General features: G+C 37.8%; 1 protein-coding gene across 1 annotated transcript in view; it reads left to right on the top strand.

Annotated features, from left to right (window-relative positions):
• Window positions 1-22,658, top strand: part of NTRK2 (neurotrophic tyrosine kinase, receptor, type 2) — a 326,931-nt gene that overhangs the window by 26,318 nt on the left and 277,955 nt on the right. Inside the window, exons 5-8 of the mRNA XM_006759498.2 lie at window positions 6,227-6,301; window positions 6,412-6,483; window positions 10,826-10,894; window positions 13,539-13,693. Of these exons, the coding sequence (XP_006759561.1) occupies window positions 6,227-6,301; window positions 6,412-6,483; window positions 10,826-10,894; window positions 13,539-13,693 (371 nt within the window). The remainder of the gene's footprint in view (window positions 1-6,226; window positions 6,302-6,411; window positions 6,484-10,825; window positions 10,895-13,538; window positions 13,694-22,658) is intronic.

Genomic DNA, 22,658 nt, shown 5'->3' on the forward strand with positions numbered 1-22,658 from the left:
TCATGAGATTCTTATTGGGACAAGCCCTGGGACATGGGCCCTGGGGGATGGCTAGGGAAGTTAGGAATTGTCATGGAGAGAAAGCTTTTAAGAAAGGCCTGTGTCAAAATGCTGGGCCTTCACTCTGCTTCACTGGAAATGAAACTGTTCTCAGAGATGTGTTTTATTAAGCAAAGCTCAACTCAGTACAGAGCCCTCAGAGTCTGACAGCACTGTGACTGGAGTGATGGGAAATGGTTTTCTTTGGGGAAAGCTGCTGGTGCATCTTTCATTTGTCTGCCCTGGCCTGGCTTTTCTTCTCTCCTTCCTGACCCCCGGTGGTCTCTAAGCAGTGCAATGAGATGGGAGAACTCAGAAGACCTGGTGTTGTCAAGATCCTCCTGGAGATACGTGGACATCACCAGTAGGGGGCAGCCCAGCTCCTTAGTCTCCTGGTTCCTGTGGAGCAGCTCTGGGGCAGGGAGCAGAAAGTTTTCAGACTTCTGTCTTTTGGGTGATCCAGGGAACTAGAACTTAGGCCCAGGTGTTTTGTCACTGAGTAACTGAGAAGCCCTGGAGTTGAGCTTCTCTGCAGTCATTTCACTTCTATGCGTTTCTCTGTCTCTTTCGCTCCCTCCTTCCCTCCTTTCCTCCTCCTCCCCTCTCTCCCTCCCTCCCTTTCTTCCCGCTTCATAAATTTTTTTAAAAGAAAAAGAAAAACCAAAAACACAATGATATAACAATAACTTCATGTACTTATGTTCAGAACTGACACTTCAACATTTTGGTCTTTGTTGCTACAAGTCTTTTCTCCTCTAATAAAAGAGTTTAGTAGTTTAATAAAATAAATACTTTAATAGCTTATTTCTTAATCCGAGACCCATTCTCCTTTCCCAAAGTGATCTTACTTGTAATTTTTTTATACTTCACATGTATACTTGACTATGAACATTATTGGTTGTTTTCTGTATATATTTTTGAAAAAACAAGACAAATAAACAAATAAACAAACAAAAACTCATTGACACAGACAACAGTATAGTGGTTACCAGAGAGAAGGGGGGTGGGGCAGGTAGAAGAGGGTAAAGGGGATCAAGTACATGGTGACAGAAGGAAATTTGACTTTGGGTACAATATACAGATGATGCATTATAGAATTGTACAGTTGAAACCTATGTAATTTTATTAACCAATGTCACCTCCATAAATTAAATACCTTTTGAAAGTTTGCATTAGTTGTTTTATATTATATGCATATATTATTATGCATTTTTCCTTATTTAACATGAAGATTACTTTATGCTCAAATATAAAGATCTGGTTCAATTCAACTTATGAATTTAACACATCTTACTTTTTTCAGTTTTTTAAATTCATTTATTTTTAATTTATTTTAAAATATATTTTTATAGATTTCAGAGAGGAAGGGAGGAGGAGAGGTAGATAGAAACATCAATGATGAGAGAGAATCATTGTTCAGCTGCCTCTGGCACACCCCACACTGAAGATAGAGCCTGCAACCTGGGCATGTGCCCTGACTGGGAATCAAACTGTGACCTCCTGGTTCATAGGTTGCTGCTCAAACACTGAGCAAACAGCAGCTGGGCTTTTAAAAAATTAAATTTATTAAAGTAAAATTGGCTAATACCATTATATAAATTCAAGGAGTGCATTATAATTTGATATCTGTATATTTTATTGTATGCTCACCCCCAAAATACAATTTCCTTCTGTTACCGTGCATCTGACCCCCTTTACCTAATTCACCATCTCCCTACTTCTCTCTCTGTGTGGTAACCAGCATTCTGTTGTCTGTATCTGTGAGTCTGGCTTTGTTTGTTTTGTTACTTTTTTGTTTTATATTCCACATATGAGTGAAGTCATAAGGTTCTTGTCCTTTTCTGTCTGATTTATTCCACTTAGCATAATACCTTCAAGATCCATCTATATTGTCGCAAACGACAATGTCTCATCTTTTTTTTTTTTAATGGCTGAGTAGTTTCTGTATTGATGGACACTTGGGTTGTTCCCAAGTTTTGATTCTGACCGTAAATATAGTGAATATTCATGTATATGTCTCCTTGTGTGCATGTGTGAGAATTTCTCTTGGGTGAATACCTGGAAATGGAATAGCGGGCTATGAAGTATGCCAATTTATAATTTTCTAGGATACTGGTAAATTGCTCTTCAAAGTGGTTATACCAATTTCTTCTCCCTCCAACAATGTAAGAGAAATTCTTCACATCCTTAGAAATGTTTTATATTGCCAATCTTTAAACATTTTGTCATTCTAGTGTGAGAGGAATGTCATTATTTAATTTGCATTTCAGATTCCTTATAGTGTGAGCAGTTTTTTTAATATGTTTCTTGGCCATGGAGTTTCCCCTTCGTCAATTGTCTGTTATTAATTTCACTGACTTCTTTTCTAGTCCTGTGATTGCTCAATGGTAGTGAAGGATAGTTCTTAGGGGTAGATTTCATGATCATATAACCAGCAGTTATCATGTGGGCACCTCAGCAGATGGTAACTTATGAAGGGGAATTCCTGGCATCTGAGAGGACACTTGCTGACCTTTTAATATAGTTCTGTTGATTTTTCCATTTTGAACAGGAAAAAAAAAATCATTATTTATCTAAGAGATTCCTGTCTCCACAGTGGAAGAGTATGCTCTAGTGACCATTTTTTCATAATTTTATAGGGTTCTTTTGATGGTTTTCCACAAAATCGCCTGTCTAGTCTTAGATCCGAGAGCAGTTATGTTTTGCTTAATGTCTGACTTAGTTTCATCTCATGAACACTATAAATTTACCATTGACCAAATTTATATCCCATTCCTTCTTTTCTTGGGCATTGGTGACTAGAAAACCTAGAAATAAGCTTGTGGCTTTTTTTCTAACAAGTATACACATTTTAAAACCTAATTTCTAGCTCGGTTGATGTCTCTGCCCTTGCTTTTCTTTCTTGTATGACTTCCATTTTTATTTATGCTAGTTCACTGTATTTTGTCGAGTATAACTTGGGAGTTTATGAATTAAAAATCTGGTATAATCAATGTGTTTCTCTCACATAGATGTTTCTTTCTCTGTTCCTCTCTCTTCCACTCTCCCTAAAAATCAACAGAAACAGCCGAAACCGGTTTGGCTCAGTGGATAGAGCGTCGGCCTGCGGACTGAAAGGTCCCAGGTTCGATTCCGGTCAAGGGCATGTACCTGGGTTGCGCGCACATCTCCGGCGGGGGATGTGCAGGAGGCAGCTGATCGATGTTTCTCTCTCATCGATGTTTCTAACTCTCTATCTCTCTCCCTTTCTCTCTGTAAAAAATCAATAAAATATATTAAAAAAAAAATCAACAGAAACATATCCTCGGGTGAGACTTAACAAAAATACAAAACAAAACAAAAGCCCTACCTAGCTGGATAGAGTGTCAATTTGCAGACCAAAGGGTCCCAGGTTTGGTTCTGGTCATGGGCATGTACCTTGGTTGCAGGCTCCTCCCTGGTTTGGGCTCTGGTCAGGGCATGTGCAGGAGGCAACCGATGGATGTGTTTCTCTCACATCAATGTTTCTTTCTCTGTCTTTCCCTCTCTCTTCCACTCTCCCTAACTGTCAATGGAAAAAATATCCACTGGCGAGGATTAATAACAACCCCTCCCCAAATCTGGTGAAAAGTGTAATAATAATAAAATGAAGGGCATAAATAACATAAAGATAAATGCTCTGTGCCTCAGTTGATTAAGGACCTGTTGGCGTTGGGCCCCTGTCATAAGCATGGAGGATACAATGATGTCCAGACAAAGAGAGTTGAGGTTTTCAGAACACTGACAGCCACCATGCTAGGGCAGCTATAAGGATTGGATAGGTTTCTCTGAAAATCTTGACTGTGAGCCCAAATGAAAGCTTACCCAACACTATTTATCCCTTTTACCACGATTGCATGGAAAAAGCATTAAAATTTAGGGCTCCCTGGAATCCATCTCTTATTGGGAGATAATTTAGAAGGAGGTCACTGTGATCTTTATTAAAAATGTTAGTGGAATGAAAATCTTGGAAAATACATTTAATGTGTGATAATTTTAAGCATTTAATAAAAACTCCTGATGTTGAAAATTATTCTTTGAGCATTAGGTTGGAGTCTTAAAATGCTTCCTTCTGTGTGCAGTAGAAAGAGCTAAGAGAATGAATCCTTTCTGGACATCTACTAGTATTAAGTGCCAGGCCCTGGGTATCAGGGGGAACCAAGATCTTTGAGTAGAAGATGGATTTCTACCTTGGAAGTTGCATTTTTATATAATGGGGATAATGTTTATGTGGGTCCTTTTAAAATTATTTCTCTTTGGTGTAATTTTATTCCCTCAGAGCATTTACTTATTTTATTTCTAAAATTTTGTTTTCTAGAAATGGGTGCACCAACTCTTACCATAAATATTTTTTGTTTCATTTTTTGGATTAGGTGGAAGGGACCTATAGATGCTGCATCTTCTCTCCAACTGGTTATTTTTAAATTTTTTCCCATTTTAACTCATGTTGTTAACAGCAGGATTATATATTTGTTTTCAGCGTCTTAATTGGAATATGTTATGTATCTTAATGAAAAAGAAGAAAAAAATGTATCATAGCACAACTTCCTATAGTGACTTTAGAGCTCTAAGGGTTGTCCATACATCCATTAGGCTATCCATCCATCCATCCATCCATCCATCCATCCATCCATCCATCTGCCTATCCTTCCATCCGCTTTCTCTTGTTATTGGATTCTTTGCTCCCTTGAATTGTCACGCTTTTGTCTTCTTTTCTGAGTACAATGAGTTCCCAGGGTGATTTTCAGAAGACGTCTTGAGGGCATTATAACTTATTCTACTTGTCTGCCTAATGTCTTATCAGAGGATATTGCTTGCCTCAGTCTCCGTGTCCTGCGGGGGATAGTGTTGACTTTGAGGGATTTGTGTTTGTGGCCATAAAACGTGTGTCTTTCCCAGTCCATCCTTTATCTGTTGAATAGCTACCTTGTGCAAGGTACTTTGGTAGATGCGGTGGTGTATATTAAGAACTGTAAAACAGGAGCCACTGTCTTTAAAGAGGTTTTGATCTAAGAAAAATGGACAGACAGGTTCTTGACTATCACAAGGAAATTTCATGGAGGCAATTTTAACAGCTTTGTGTTTGTATTACTGGGTCTATATTCTTGGTCATAGGTGACAGAAATTCAGAACAAACTTCACTTAGTGGCATCTGACCTCAGAGATAGCTGGATTCAAAGGCTCAAGTGGCATTTTCAGTTTTCTATCTTTTTTTTGTATCTCCTATCTCTCATCTCTGTGTGAATTTACTCCTGGATAGTCCCCTCATGGCAGAAAAATGGAAGCCCCATCCTGTATAATCTTTCAGCTATCACCCGAGAGAAAGAGAGAGAGAGAGAGAAAGCGAGAGAGACTGACTCTATCTGGACAAGCATTCACCTATTTAATTTTAGGAAGGATTCTCATTGGCCTAGTTGAGGTCACATGACCAAGTCTAAGCCCATCATCATGATCGAAGGGATGAAATTCTCTGGCCAGCCAGAGTCACCAGTTTATTTCTATATTTGAGGCTTTGGGAGGTAGAGGAAGGTTATTACAGAGATTGCACTAGGGCCATGTGGGGTTTGTGAAATGTGTTTCCTGAAAGGAAAAATTGTTATTGTTACTGACAAAGGCAGAGAGAGGGATGCTGGGCCAGGAAAAGAGAAAGTGGGGAGGAAGGGAGGGAGGGCGAGAAAAGGGGAAGGGAATCTGCTTCAGTGTTTTAGGAGCTAAAAGGAGGGAGTGATTGCTTCTCTTGGAATGTGAGGAAAGGTGTCATTTGTCTTGCTTGTGATGATGCCAGCATCCCTGTGGCTGTTGCCATAAGGGTGAACTGCCTTTGAGAGACTTGGAAATGAACGCATTTCCAAGTTATTTTCACCTCTATGCACAGGGTGAAAGGGGAGGGAAACTAAGATTGTTAGTTGAAAGAGTGATAAAAATTAAGAAAAATGAAGCCTGGTGAACCTGTCATTGACCTTGACACCTACTCAATTCTGGTTTCTTCTCAATCACACTCACTTTTGCTCCCCTAGCTACATTTTTTTTTTTTTTTACATGGTGGGGTTAGGTTGGGTGGGGAAAGATCACTTTGAGCACTGTGGTAAGATTGTATGGATATTACCCATTCTTTTATGTTCTGTCTACATTCTGAATCAATGGTTTTCACTCTCTGCTTTTTTTGCAGTTACATTGCAAATCAGAAAAGGTTAGAAATCATCAATGAGGATGATGTTGAAGCTTACGTGGGACTGAAAAATCTGTGAGTACTCAGGACTTGTGTACTTAACCTCAGAACTTCTTCTTAATATTCTATTAGAGTTAGGTGGCTTTCATCGATTAGTTCTAACGTGTGTAATTATGTTTTCACAGGACAATTGTGGATTCAGGATTAAAATTTGTGGCTCATAAAGCATTTTTGAAAAACAGCAACTTACAGCACATGTAAGTAAAAGTTGTCTTTTGCTTCCCCGGGCCCAATTTACTAAAAAATTTGTCCTCTCTGCTTATATTCCTTCTTTTCCAACTCTAACCCCACTTTTAAAAAATTAGTATATCTGTGACAATAACTTAGAAATCATTATCTTTGACTTCTGAATAGCGTTAGAGGGGTATTAGAACAGCCTGTTTATTCCCTTTCATGAATTTCTTGGCCATTTCCATCTTGTACGGAGCAATAGGCCAAGGCAAGAATCTGATGTGAAAACTATGTCCTTGATTCTTTTCCTTGGAATCATGACATTGCCTGGAAGACATTAAACCAGTGGAATGGAAAGACACTGACTTGGCCATGGCCTTTTCGGGGAGCTCACAGTTACTAATGCCTTGCTCCCCGCAATAGGTCCTCTTTTGAAGTTTCATTTAAAAAAAGCTATCTGTCATGATTGACAGAAGTGGAGAAAAGTCAACCATGGGACATGCCAAGAGTTCAGACAATTATTAACAATAGCAAATGCTTCCCCTGAAGTCATGTTGAAGCTTTGTCAGCTGAAGGCAATTGTAAATAAATAGGGACAGTGGGAGCTCTTAGGCTGCTGGCCGCTAAATCCTGTTAGATGATAGCACTTAGTCAACAAGGTGTGGCCTTTCAAAAAGGTTTCATCATTATACAGAGAATCACCCACTCCTAAGCTCAGACTGGTGTCCCCATGTCCTGATTTTCAGTGGGACCTTCTGTTGGAGGAATGTTGCCTGCATTCATTGGGCCTTTGGTGCTTTGCAAATTATTTGTAACAATACCTTATGTGTCTCATAGTCACCTGCATCATCTCACTTGGTTTTTCTAACAAGTGGTAGGGAAAATCATTTTTATTCCTATTTCATGGACAGAAAATCAGACTGAGGAAGATGTTGGACTTTCTCAGGTACAGAGATTGGAAGTGACAGAATTATGACTCCAGGACTTGCTCCTGGCCATGGTCTTCCAATAAGAGTACAGGAAATAAAATCTGTGTCATCCCTAAGATTCAAGGATCAGTGTTCTGGTAACATCTGTCCTCTTTCTTTTCCTGGGGAGACTAGTTCCCCAACTAATTTTCAGGACAGTTATAAAAGAAATCATTCTCTTAGAGCAGATTGCCTGGACTCTCTATGGAGATTTTTGATATTATGAAAAACCTTAATTTCATAAAGCCACTAGGTTGACTTCATATTTTATAGGTGGTGTTAATGATGGAGACAATTTAAAAATAAAGCTTATGGAATTAAGATAAAAAGCATTTGGCAAAAATGTGACAAAACTCCAAGGAACTTTATTAACACGTTTCACTAAATGCTGTTTGGCACCATCTCTGCAGTCAGTTTGCCTGAACAAGTCTGATGGCTGCGTAGGCCTTGACAGCATAAACAAGAGAGAAGCTGGAGAGAAGAAAAAAGGCAAAATGCTCTAACGCAGTAACTTACATGTATTGATGACCTCAGTAGTTAATTCCGGTATTTTCATTACACCTGACTTTAGAACTTAATTGTTCAACAACCACATTTTACTGGCTGTTTTACCAAATCATTTCCCCTACTGTTGTGATTTTTGTTTAGTGGGCTATGATTAATTGCAGTGTTAGTAATAGACTAGTTTATTTCTTTATTGTGCCTCTTATATTTTCCCTACTTTCCTTGTTGCAAGCTATTTCTAGGAAACCAAAGCTACCTTGTGTATTTTTGCTACTATACGGTAGAATATTTTTAATGGCATTCTATATATAAATCTTCCAAAGATGTGCCATTTGAAAATAGGAAACCAATGAAATAGGCCTATCCTATACAGTTTCATTAAAAGCCAATAATTTGGAAGCCCAGTCCCTGGGCAGATTGATATTTGTAGGCATAGTTACACAGTAAGGCTAGTGTTCAAACTGTTATGAAGGAATCATGAAATGTCCATAAGCTTCATTTATTTATGTCATGAAAGAGGCTCTAATCACCCAACTAAGGAATTAAATTGTGTTGTTGGCTTTTAAGGATGGCGGAGAGGGAGGAGAGAATCAAGTCAAGTGCTTGCCTTTCCAGACCTTAGTCCCAACCTCGGTTTAAGATCAAGAACTTGGGGCAACTGGCTTCCTCTTCCCTGATTTCCCACAAGTAAATTTCACCCGTAACTTGAATATCAGCATCACGGGAGACAGTGAGCTGGGAAGGAAATGTGTATCAGAAGCTGTTTCTTGATGTCCCTGGGATATGCTGATTATCTCTGCTAGTTTCTCCTACGGTATAAAATCCTGCACAAGGGCATTGTACTTGGGGTTTAAGGAAATTCAGATTGGCTCCTGTCTCTCACTTTCAGCACTCCCCTCCACTCTGCTCATATTTGCAGGCCTGGGGACGCTCCAGAGGCCCTGTAACTGGTCACTGAGTTTATTTCTTGGTGCCTTCATTCCTGCCTGGCTCCTGAGAATTCAGAGACTGTGAGAAAAGCCAGCATTTGTGTTTTCCAGGGGCTTTGCAGAGGTGCTAATTAGCTCCTTTGCAAAGCCCTATAATCAAACAGTAAGAGGATTGTGGATTTTTCCCCTCTCCTCCTCCTTCTTTTTGGCTTTTGGCCCCAATAATAAGTATGGTTCATAAAACTCATCTTGTTCTTTGGCGCGTAACCCAGCTCTGGGCTGTGCTGCTGGCAGCCCAATAGGGGCAGCTGCGCCCGGTGCCGGCTCGCTGGCTGACCTGGGAACCTTGACAATAAGTATCATTTTTCTTTGCTCCTCTCCTGTTCTTCTTGGAAGGAAGAGCAGGTTCCCCTGTACTCCCCCCACCCCCCAACCCCCCAGAAGGCTTGGGATTTCTGATGAAGATGAAAATATTTGTGTTTCCAAGACTGTGGGGAAGATAGGCAGATTGACTTTTCAATGTATAATACTCCAATGAAAGCCATTCTTAATCCACATTCCAAAAGAAAAGATTTATGTAGGCACATTTTTTAACTTCCTGGCGGAGATTTTTTTCATGTCGGGGAGCATTCCACGTTCCAAAAGAGAAGATGGATGCATAGAAGGAAGTGGGCACCCTTGTGTAGGTAGGGGTTTGGGTGAGTGGAAATGCCAGTGTAGAATAAGGCTGGGAGTGGACACATACATACATCCTTGAATTATGTGGCCCAGAAGTGGCTCTTTCTATATTCATCAGCTGCCTTGTTTGAGATCATGCATTAGTTCCTGGGTTATAACCCCTTTCTGAAGGAGACAGGTCAGACACACCCAGATACGTTTAACTTATGATTTTGTTACACTGTTTGACCAGCCTCAGGTCAGGGTCCAGGATTATTGTCACCCTCAGATCTCCCATTCTTATCCGACTCTCAGCCCAACACTCACTCTCCTGAACAGGAAACAGATACTGAAGGGCTCATTGCAGTTCGTTGAGGTGTTGGCTGTTTTTGTAAAAGTTGGTGTTTATTTTATATTCATATTACTTACTAAACACATGTCTAGAGGCCCAACCACTGGACAATTTTTAAGTAAATTCAACTAGTAAACAAATTCACAGAGGGAGTCAGCTGCCAGGATTATGGCTTAGAATTTTCCAAATCAAGGTGTCATAGCATTGATCATTGGAAACTGAAACTCTTGCCCATTGAAAAGACTACATGTGTGGAACATGTAGGTAAATTCAGTATTATTTTTCCCATAACAAATATGACATCTTTTCTTTGATTGGTTCAAATCTTAAAATGACATGTAGTTAGACTAGTTCAGGAAAAATTCTGACATACTCCTCATAATCTCCTGTTGTTCTCTTCATGGCATTATCTAGTTATTAGAAATCCTATAGAAATGATCTCAGCAAAGTTTATTAATCAATAACTGTTTTCTCTCCTATGAGGATGTGTTAAATCCAGTTCATATCCAGAGTTCTGTATGTCACATGACTTCAAAATATTCATGACACTCATTTTAAAGCATCTTTTCTCTCTGGTGATTTTATGGTTTTAAATTAAATTTAATTTAATCTTTCTATTAGTTGTTCAAAAGGTCAGAAATCTCTAGGAGGTATATAACTTTGCTCTGAATCAGCATATGAAAAATAAGCTTTTGGGTAAAAAAAAGACTTAACATAGACAACAGGAAAATTATGTTCCACCCCCTGCTCTCCCACCCCCCACTGGTAAGAATGATAGGTAGGAGAAGCCGGAAAAACTAAACTATCACTTCTGGTAAAAGAAAGAGATGATTGGGTTTAAATAAGGCATGGACCATGATCAAATAAAATTATATTGTGAAAAAAATCTTGATTTGAATACTTTATTTCTGAAATATATCATTTTAGATTTACATTTAATCTTTTTTATTCCTTTCAGCAATTTTACTCGAAATAAACTGACGAGTTTGTCTAGGAAACATTTCCGTCACCTTGACTTGTCTGAGCTGTAAGTAATGATTTTGTGTTTTTTTCAAGGAAAAGGGCAATTAAGTATTTTTTTAAATGAGTGATGCTGCAGATCTATTTTTATGTCAAAATTCTTGAAAAATGATTTCTCAGGTCTTAGTTACTTGTTTTTTTTCCCCCTTAAGAAGACAGGATTGAGTAATAAAAATTAGAAACCACAATAGTAATATATTGTTTATGATAAGTTTAAATGTTTTTACATAAATGATTTATTTTGTAATGGAGGGAAAATATTTAAATGTGTTGATGACTAATAGCCAGAATTTCCAAGTGTGTTCAATTTTTGTGTTATCACCATGAAGCAGATGTAAATTGTTGACATTCCTATGGTTAAAGGTGCCTAAAGAACCCTGCAACAGAGGTTCTGTGTAGCAAACGTGGGCCAAAATGGACAAGGCCTTTGAATACCAGGCAAAGCTTTTGCTTAAACTGTATGTGGCCTGAGTTGTAGGGCCTACCCCATTCACAAGGAAATTGGGCAGATTAGAAGATGTCACTGGTGGAGCGACAGCAAGCTTATTGGTAGCAATGAGGGTTACATGATGAAAGTCTTAGTGATTGGCAGTGATTTTAAATAAACTGAATTCAGGTAGTTGAAGTACTAGGTTTCTAACACAGGAGTAGACAAATTAAAAACTTAAGGAAGATACACAAAATAGAATAAGATATTCTGTAAAAATTTTAAGCATCACTGCAGAAAATTTTCTTGCTTGGTTAAAAATTAGAGTTCTGATTCCAAATTCGCATGTCTCAATATTCTCCCTGCAACATATTTAATGAATTCACTCAACAAATGGTAATTGTGTACCTGTTACACATCAAAGTAACATGGTAATAGGCCATAGCGATAGAAGATCTCTGTGGTCCAGGATTCTGCTATGTGGTGGGAGAGGTAGAAGTATAACAAGCACATGTAATAATAATCACTTCAAAAAGAGTTTGCACAATGAGCTAGAGGAAGAAGCCAGTTGTCCACCAGCATTATGTGGTCAGAGGAATATCGTTATATGTATAACTGAAGAACCCCTGGCTTCTTTATCCCCTCTGATGATTCAACCAGACTTTCTTTTTAGAATGATTCTTTAGCCGAAACCAGTTTGGCTCAGTGGATAGAGCGTCGGCCTGCAGACTGAGAGGTCCCAGGTTCGATTCTGGTCAAGGACGTGTACCTTGGTTGTGGGCACATCCCCAGTGGGAGGTGTGCAGGAGGCATCTGATTGATGTTTCTCTCTCATTGATGTTTCTAACTCTCTATCTCTCTCCCTTCCTCTCTGTAAAAAATCAATAAAATATATGTAAAAAAAAATAGAATGATTCTTTAGTTTTTCATGTACTCAGACTGCCAGGAAATAGCTTGAATTAGTGGGGCTTAAACATTGCGGATCTCCTCTGCATTGTATTCCATATCTAGTCGCGCCAAATCTTATTTTGGTGTTGGAGGGATACTTGGAGGCCATCAAGCAGACACAAATTAAAGAGTCTTCCAAGATCACATTTCCCCAAAGAAATTCCCAGAAAAGTCTCCAGGGATCCCTGAGATTCTTAGAACCCGACCAGAAAACCACAGGAGTAAATGATGCTGCAAAGCCCAGGTCTGGTCCTCACGGAAATCTTAAGTATTGTGGTTAATTCCAGGCAGAGCCTATGTAACGATTTTAAATGGCCTCATTTAAAGGCTCATTACCATAAATGGAATTCATCTTAAATAGGCCACTGAGTATTATAAATAAGCATTTAAAGATTTTTTTCTTGTGGTTTTTATTTTCCTCTTGACTATTTCCTCCTTCACCAGTCTCAGGCCACAGGAGTCCGGGCAGCACGGCTGAATGGTGGCTTTCTCTCAGCAGATCTTCTCACAGCGGGCTTAGAGGCTCAATCTGGAGCTCACTGCCCTTGCTTTCTGAACTCCTGAGCTTGGTGTGTGTGTGTGTGTGTGTGTAGCCATGTGAGCACGTGCGCACATGCATGCCAGAGGTCCAAGAGCTCCCTTGCAGATTCTCTCTCTCACATTCACTCCACCTTTCTTGCATCAATCAAATGAACTGTGGTTGCAGAAAGCTGTGAGCACCACCCGATTAGCTCTCACACTTCAGTCCTAGCATTGGATTTACAGTCTCATTTTAAATGAAGATGACACTTTTCTGCCCGCCCCCCCCACTAAAGTTTGAGCTTATTAAATAACACTTTGATCTCTAGCCTGACCAGAAATAAGTATGGTAGTATTTCTGAAAACTTACTGTTGGCATCTTCACTTAAGATCTTCTTAATAACTGTATAATAACAGTAATAAAATGGTTACAGCACCTTATTTCCCCCCATTTTATGAGACACACTCTTTTTTTCCTACATTACAGCTATTTCTGTACTTATCTTGTTTCCCTATTATTCCAAAAGGTCTTATATCACTTTGTATCTTTTAGCCTTTACAGTGGTGTTTGCACACAGCAGAAGCTCAGTAAGCATTAACGAATAATAAGTAGTTACTAATATGTTTTAAAGGTAGGTATGACTTTCAAAGATGGCTGATTAGAAAGAATTCATAATTTTGCAGTGCTTCAGGAACACGAATGTAGTTAAAATCAAAAAAGAGAAGCCTGACTGGGTTTCATTTTTGTTCCATGTAGGGTCTTGGTGGGCAATCCATTCGCATGCTCCTGTGATATTATGTGGATCAAGACTCTTCAGGAGAGTAAATCCAGTCCAGAAACTCAGGATTTGTACTGCCTAAATGAAAGCAGCAAGAATATTCCCCTGGCGAACCTGCAGATCCCCAATTGTGGTAATTCACTTTTCAGTCAATGAGTTCTAGTTGCTATTAATTATTCTAATTGCCTTGGTGTGGTAGAGAGTCTGGGAAGATTACCACTACCCAGATTTTATACAGTATGCTGTTATATCTCCAATGAATTGGGCAACATTTGTGTGCGGTGTTGAGAAATCATTTGGGAGCAACTTTGCTGAACATTTTTTGCAAGTAGAATATTAATTTTGAATGAATGACTTTAAAGTGCACAGAGAAAAAAAAGCACATACTGCATTCCTTTGTTTCTTTGTTCATTCGTCCGTCCATTCATCTATCCATCCACCCATCCATCCATCCATCCATCCATCCATCCATCCATCCATCTATCCATATATCCAAAAAGTATCTGCTAAGGGTGCAGTACTCCATTGGCCACATACAGGCAGTCCTCGGGTTATGTCAGACTTGACGTACATTGTTTCGTGGTTACGTCGCCATCTCCCATTTATAGTATTTATTTTTAAAAAAAGTTCCGTCATTTCGACGTATGTACATATGTGCTTTATGCTTTTTATTATTTATTTACCACAAGTAAAGGTCAGGAATTGTTATCTTTCTTTTAATTTTCTTTCTTTCTTTCTTTTTTACTGTTTCACATCATTACTGCTGTGTATGTGCTCCAAGTGAGTGACTGGGTGCTTATGTAGGTGGATGCTGACTTATGGCAAAAATCGCGTTACATCACATCGCAGGAGGTAACCTGAGGACCTACCGTATATACGTGGCTGGCCCTCAGGCCGTGTAGAGGGAAGGATTTCAAGGTGATAAACTGTCCTGGAAGCATAAGAAAATGCAGTTCAATCCAGAGGCCAGATGTCTATGTCTCTGGATGGGGCTCCTCAGATTTTCCCTTACAAGCGCTTTATCCCATGTCTAAGTTCAAAATCTCTTCCTTTACCCTTGTCCCCACTCCTCTCCTCAGCATTGACACCTTCAGAATTTAAAATGGCACCGTGTGATGAAATCACAGCTCTCTGTGAGGACTAGTGTGTTCATAGGGAAGTAGAATCCAAGGGTGCCTGTTAGGATTTTACCGCTAAGGGCCTCTGAGACATACTTCTACAATACTCACATATTCATATTATTCCTCTGTTGAAATTTTAATCAGTTAGTCAGCCAGTTAAACAGTTCACAATGATATTTGATCTTCTGGTCTAGAGGTGACACAGCAGGAAGCCAGGTAGCACTGGTTCTCCACCGCCCTGAGGAATCTTCATATTGACCATAAACATCCGGTTCTTTGTTTTCAGAGGACCCTATTGTTTGGGATCAGTTTTCATTTAAGGAAAATATAACTGCTGCTTATTTTTAATGAGAATGTAATGAAAGGAAAGATAAGTGTTCACTTCTGACCCTGAAGGAGCTTAGAAGATAGCAGTTACCCTTCCCACAGATTTTTCTGTAATAACTAGAGATGTTTGGCTTTAGAATGGGAGAATCGGGCTTGGTTCCCTTGCCAACTTCCCTCAGCTTTCTTTGCTAGCCAAGGGTGAAAATAACAAACACTTTTAATATATATCTTTTCCTGATAAGAAGGTAACTGTTCTCTGTTCTGGCATAAATTTGTGCTGCTGAGAGAAATTGCCTAGAGGGTCAAGAAATGCAACGTTGAGTCACCTGGCCTCTTGGCCAGCTCCCAAATCCCCACGGCTGTTGTGACCACATTGGTTCAGCAACCACTGAGAGGAAAAAAGAGAAAGCATCTAACTCCTGCTCTGATTTCACAAACTGCACTTCGTAGATGTCTGTTTTGCCCTTGCCTGAAACCATTCTATTTCTTTGATTTTAATTTTCAGCCTCATTGTCTTGACAGCATTCTGATAATGCACTCACTATATGGGTGGCTGACAAGCTATAGTGATTGTGAAAGGGGACCCATAGCTGTGACCTGGTCCTTATTTTTCCTGATTGATTTGTCAATTTTCAATAATTTTTATATGTTTCCTACAATTAGTCTATGCATTCTGTGTATGAGAGTGAGACTGAATCTACGTCAGAGAGAGCATGTGCTTGCTTGATTGAGTAGGATCTGTTTATGCTCATGGTAACATTCACAATTAATTTCACTGTCACCAATGCTTTTCAAAAAGCAACATTATAAAAGGAGAATTGACAGACTTATTTTTTTTTTTACCACTTTTATGTTCTTCTGTTTTATTTTTCTGTTATTTCAAGTGTTTTTTTTTTTACTTATTTATAATTGTACAAATCATGTTGATACATTTTGTTGTAAAAATAACTCCCTATATATTATACATAAAGCTTGTCTTTTTCTTGTTTGTGACCATTTCAGGTTGGTAGTCATAGATCTATCATATTTTTTAAATCATTGCCTGGTATTTGTGGCAGAATAAATCTTACATTAAATCTTCCATATTGATGGACATTTAGCTTCCCATTTTTCATTGCTACAAAAATGTTTCAATAAGCATATGGACAGATGCAAAGGTTTTTCTAGAGAACATAGTAGGAATCATATTTTTTTGGTTCATATGGTTTACACTTTAAAAAATGGTTGTACTGATTTATAGCCATCCCAGAAAAGTATATCTTGATATTAGCCAATGTATTCTTTGTCTCTCTAAAAACTACATCGTATGTAATTGCTTTTTAGTTTGCATTTTGCTGATTGCTATTGAGTATCTTGTGAACATTGTGTTTATTCTTCAGTGAACTACCTATTTATATCCTTTGTCTAGTTTTCCTTTTTTTTTCTTTTTCTTCCATTGGTAGTGTTATTTGTTTTATTTTTTCTTAATTCTTTGAATATTATAAATTATGTTTCTGTAAATGTATAATGATAAGATATTTACCATACATATTTAAATATATTTCTGTAAGTATCTAGAGATAACCCTTCATAAGACAAGATACTTTTACTTCTCTTTACTTCTTTCTCCCATTCCTCAAATTGTTTCATCTGAGATTTTATTTTAGGATTTACTTATTTTTTTCAAATTTTTATTTATTGATTGGAGAGAAAGAGATTAAGGGAGAGAGAGAGAGAGAGAGAGAGAGAGAGAGACAGAGACATCGACATCTATTTGTTGTTACACTTACTTATGCATTCATTGGTTGATTCTTATATGTGCCCTGATCAGGGATCGAACCCACAACCTTGTAGTATTAGGAGGATGCACTAACCAACCGAACTCTCTGACCAGGGCATTACTTGATTTTTTAAAAGATTTACTATTTTTTGTGTACCACTGATCTTTGCATCTTATTATTTCCTCTTGGGGTGGTTTTTTGTTTTGCTGGAATGTCTTCTCTAATATTTTTTTCAGAGAAATTTCAAAAATAAAATCGTCCCATTCTTGCCTGGTGGAAAATCAGCCTGTATTTTTTTCTTCCCAGTGGTATTGCCTGAGTATAATAGCTTCTTAGGATTTTGCAGATTTTTCTTGTTTTCCAGTGTTGCTGACGAGATGCTTGAGGCCAAGCTGATGCTTATTTCTTGATAAGTAACCTCTGCTTTTCCTTCTGAAGCTTTTAAGAGTTTCTCCTAATCCATGTTATTCTTAAACTTTAGAACAATGAAATTAGGTGTGTTTGTGTTTAAGAATTTATTCTGGTCAATATACAGCATACCCTTTTAGTACAGGTGTTCCTGTCTTTAGTTCTGGAAGAATTTTCTAATTTATTTAGATGAATGTTTCCACTTCTGGCTCCTCCCTTCATACCTCTCAATCTTTCTGTAATACTTTTCATCTGCTTGTCTTTTTGTGCTGCATTATGGGAAAAATGTGTTTCCTCACTACTTTACCCTTCAGCTATTTCTGCAGCTGCTGAATTTTTCTCTTCCAACAGTCGGTTTTTAATTTCTGCAATCTCTAGTGATTGGTCATTATGATTGAGACGCCTTTTTCCACACTGGAGCTCACCATATCTCTACCATGTCACAGCTCCTAGCATGACTGATTTTCTCCTGGCAAGTTTATACTCATTGCTTCTACTTGGAAGTGGCTACAGCTGTTGTTGGATTCTGTGTCTATGGTGAGGAGGTAAGGGTGGAAAGTTTATTCTTTCTGGTGTTGGCTAATGACCCTGTGGCTTGGCCTCCGTGGGACTTTACTCTGTCCTACAGTCCACCCCTTTAGTCTTGGGTCAGCTGAGAGCCTGCCTTTTTCATCTAATAACACATACTATGTATTCATTTAGAGCTGTACTGTTTTTGTTTAATCCCATTTCCCTGCTTTCTCTTGTCCAGAGGTTTCTCATAGTTTCTTATCCATCAACAGTATGCTTCCTTGTTTTTCTGGCTTTAATTTTTTTTGGGGGGAGGGGGCTAATTTCTAGAAATTTGAGATGAAAGGCAGATACTTCAAAGTAGAGCTTCGTTAACATGTATTAATTTTCTTTATGATGGCTTCCGAAATTTTGTTCTTTTTCAAGTTAGATTGAGCAGTAAATTACACTAGACTTTTTTGGATTTAAATTCTGTCTCTGAAACTCCATGTTCAGGAATTCAGATGATATGGCAATATCTTCAAGTTAGATCTTGTTTGCAACATGGATTCATGCTCAGAGGCTTTTCTGTTGTGTCCCACCCTTTTCAAGCTTTTAAAACATATCTGTTGTGTTTAATTAAGTCACAGTATGCTAAATTCTTCTTATTTCCACTTCTTTTGATCAAACTTTTCTCAAGAGTAACTCCTAAGAGTATGGTCTTATATGTTTTATTGTTTTAAACCAACAATTTGCCAATAACTATGGCCATTTAATTTAGTTAGCAATTAGTAATATTTTAAATTCAATAACAAAGACCTATTGGCAATTCATTCTTTATAAGGTAGGTTTTCTTTAAAAATATCTCTTTTATTAAGGAGTACAAGTTGCCAGTCATAAAAATAGTCACAGGGATATGAAGTAGAGCATAGGGAATATAGTTGATAGTACTCTAATAACTATGTATGGTGTCAGATGAATACTGGACTTATCAGTACCTTCAGAAGGTATATATAAGTGGCTAATCATGATATTGTCCACCTGACAGTAATATAATATAGAATGTGAACTGTGATTAAAAACAAAATAAAAAAATCTTCCCACTTTAGTATTTTATCATGTCAGTATTATATTGTGAACAAATTGTCAACATTTTATATGCAAACATGAATCCCCAGACTGCTTAATGTATGCTTTGAACATAATAGGGATTTGATTAATGTTTGCGGAATTGATAATTAATAATTGCATGAACATATTATATTAATGCTCAGATTGGACTGAAATTTTAATATAATGTTGCAGATATTTCATTTTAGTAAAGAAAACCTAAACATATATTTTTCTAGCCAAATTATACCATTATTTTGTAGTCCTCTTTGAAATTTTTGTCGTCTTGCATTTTAAACTTTAATTCTGAAATTGTGTGTATTTTTTAAAATTTTGTTTTTCAATTACAGTTTGTGTTCAATCCTTTTTTGTATTACTTTCAGGTATACAGCACAGTAGATAGACATTCATATAGGTTACAAATCATCGTTGCATTTCAAAAGGATCTTGTTTCTTCTTTTTCTTTCCTCCCTTAGTGCTTAAGGGAGCATAACAGGTGGGGCTGGGAAGTTTGTGCAGTTCCCACTAGCAGCACAGTCAACATGGCTCACAATATTTTTCTAACAATCCCCTCTTGCCGTGAATTATGGTAAATTTATTCATGCCGTGAAACACATTGAGGTCTGTTTCTCCACAAGGTTCTTTTTAACCTTAGAAAAACTTTATTGACTGCAAGGCAATAAAATATGTTCATATAACATTTCCACATTATTCAGAAAAAACAGGTGCTGCGAGTATTGTTTCTGAAGACAGAAACTGAGCCACACAGGTGCTAATGAAGGGAAGTTATTTATCATTCCACAAAAATGTCCCTGCTACTTCTTTTCATGTTTTTCAATGAAATTACTCATCACATAGCATATTTTAAATTTCTGTACTCAGTTTGATCTTCAGTAGTTAGTTTGCAAAAAGACCTTCACTTTAATTGTTTTATACGGTAATTATAATTCAAATCTCTGTAAGAGCGTTTCTTCAGGGAGTGTTAGTAGTGAATGAAATGCTCTGTTTTAACTAGATGGCAAATATATTTAAGAAAGTCTGTATTCCTCTGGGTTAGATCAGAACAATCCTTCAATGCATTTAACTAGTTAGCATGTCCAACAGTGAACATACGGTGGTAATTCAGGTAATGGTTGAAGGACTGTGAAAAAAGGAGACATGTAATACTTTCAACAATAAAGTTTTTTAAAAAATGGTAATGTGCATAGTGAACAGAGTTACAAAAATTTGTATAACTTTTTTTTTAAATATTGCAGTTTTTTTTTAAACCACAGAGCATCTCAAAGAATTAAGATGATCAAAGAACACACTGCACATTTTGGGGAAAGTTTGGTGGACTAGGTCAGTGGTCTGCAAACTCATTAGTCAACAGAGCCAAATATCAACAGTACGATTGAAATTTCTTTTGAGAGCCAAATTTTTTAAACTGAAACTATATAGTTAGGTACATTGTTATTAACTTAATTAGGGTACTCCTAACGCTTAGGAAGAGCCACACTCAAGGGGCCAAGAAGCCGCATGTGGCTCAAGAGCCGCAGTTTGCCGACCGACCGCGGGACTAGATGATTACTTAGACCACTGTTGGTTTAAGAATAATAGTTGTAGAAACAGAAGATTAGTGAACAATTATTCAACATCCATTGTCTAAACTCTTGCTACTCCAAGTGTGGTCTGTGGAACAGAGAGTTTGTTAGAAATCTGGATTCTCAGGCCCCAACCCAGACCTACTGGAAAAAAAGCAATATTTTTAACAAGATCTGCTGGTGACTCATGTGCACATTAAAGCTCTGGTCTAAAGAAAGTCAGCCTTTTTGCTAGATAGTTTATGATTTTCTGCTGAGATCTACAGGCTGGTATGTTTTTCCTGAACACATCCAGGTCAAGAGACACTGACACAGAGGTGTCTGTCTGCCTGGGCAGATGACCATCTCTTATCTCCAGTGAGGTTTCTCAGAGTGCAAAGGACGCCATCTCTGAAGCTCAAATCAGGATCCCATTATGGTAGTGCTAGAAGCTGTTGGAAGCATTGCTGAGCTTTGCTCTGTTCTTGTGCCGATTTCAAATCTTATTAAGCCAGGAAGTAGTGCCTGGCAAATGGTTTATCCTGCCTTGGCTATTCATGCTTCCCAATTCATTTTTATTGTGCTAATTAAACCTCAAGTGATATTTCAAGTACAGATTGTTTTTTCCATTATTGACTCTTTGGCCAGCATATTAACGCTGTAGAATTAACGTGAGTCAGATGCTTACTCATTTGTGGAAGGCTTTACATTTAAAAGATCTAGACTTGGCCAATTTTGCACACATTCCCTTGGAAACTGCTATGACAGGGTGATACAATTTCTCTATAAATAAAGGAGACTCACTCTTCCTTCACAAATAGACATGTAATTATTATTTTTTTAATGAATCAAATTCCTAGATCATGGATATGTATTGGTATTTATTGTCTGTGCTAAAATGGATATATGCAGTCTGGGAGATAGTGTAGTATAGTTGTGTTGATCCTGTGTTTTGGGTTCAAATCCCAGGACAAAGATACTTGGGCAACTTGAGATGTATTTGACTTTTTCAAACTTCATAGTCTGCATTAATTAAATAAGGGCAAAATACTTAACTTTAAGATTGGTTGTAAGGATTAAAAGATACAAAAACTTAAAATATTAGAGAAGAATATATGGTTTAGTGAATGCCTATCTAAATGCTATTATTGTTACTGTAATTAAACAAATATTTTTAGAACTGTTAGTTATATAAGCTTAGGCTTGAAGAAGAAAACCTGTATGATTTTATAGTGGAAATTAAGATTATGGCATAGGATTCTCTACTGAGAAAATATTTTTATCCTTTTCTGCTCAGAATTCCTAAACTATGAGATACATTTATAAAAGGTAGAGAATTCCTCCCATAAGTTTGTATTTGAGGTACCAAGAGGGGTGTCCCCAAGCTCCATTGGTGTTTTCTGGCTGTGAAGAAGGTCAGACCTTAAAAACAGGCACCATGGCAGGCCCTGGCTCCACGGTCCCTCCAGCATCAGCAGATAAATTTGTAAGTACAAAGAAGATGGCAGAAGAGTCAACAAAACACACAAGTTAATTGCAAGCTGGAAAGCAGCTGGAGGAGTAGTAACTGACTTAAAGGCTGAGAGTGCTATTTACCAAGTTGGCAATGGGGAAAGGTAAGAAGAAGCGTGGTTTGTGTTGCAGAACTACTACAAGGCTCAAGAAGTGACAGTACAGGCAATGCCAGATACAGGGGGTTGGTTGAAAGTCTATTAAGAAGCAGTTAGTCCCATTGTTGTTCCATACATCCTAGGTGCCTGCACCTCTCCCTCCTCAGCATGTTTATTCTCTAAAGAGCATAAAATGCTGGTCACAGGATCTCCAGATAGAGTTGAGGCTGTGAAAACCATAAGAAAATGATGGATTTACATACTGAATGTCGATATTTTCAGCCTTCTTCCTTTCCTAAGGAGAACAGGGAAAAAACATTTTTTGAATAATTTGACCAGTCCTTTTCCAAAATGATTTAATAATATTGCCATCAGAGAGTACCCAGTAGGAGGCCAATGCTATTTTCCTACATGAAGCCAACAATGAATAAATATGCAATGCTTCTAATACCTCATTCTTACGGATGTATGAATGGACACGGATCACCAACTGTTTGAGAAAATCTTATAATATAAAAGATACACACAACATGGTCAAAGAGAGAAAGGAAAAAAATTACAAGAAACAAAGTTGATATGGAGAGAAAACAATTAAAAAGAAATGATCATTAATATCTCATAGAAATCAGAAGAGACATTGCCCATATAAAAGAAAAACGGGGTGCTATAAAAATAAACACCATTCACGATCAAAAGAATGAGATTTGAAAA

The sequence above is a fragment of the Myotis davidii genome, unplaced genomic scaffold (genome assembly GCF_000327345.1).
Source record: "Myotis davidii unplaced genomic scaffold, ASM32734v1 scaffold556, whole genome shotgun sequence".
In the NCBI taxonomy this organism is placed as follows: domain Eukaryota; kingdom Metazoa; phylum Chordata; class Mammalia; order Chiroptera; family Vespertilionidae; genus Myotis; species Myotis davidii.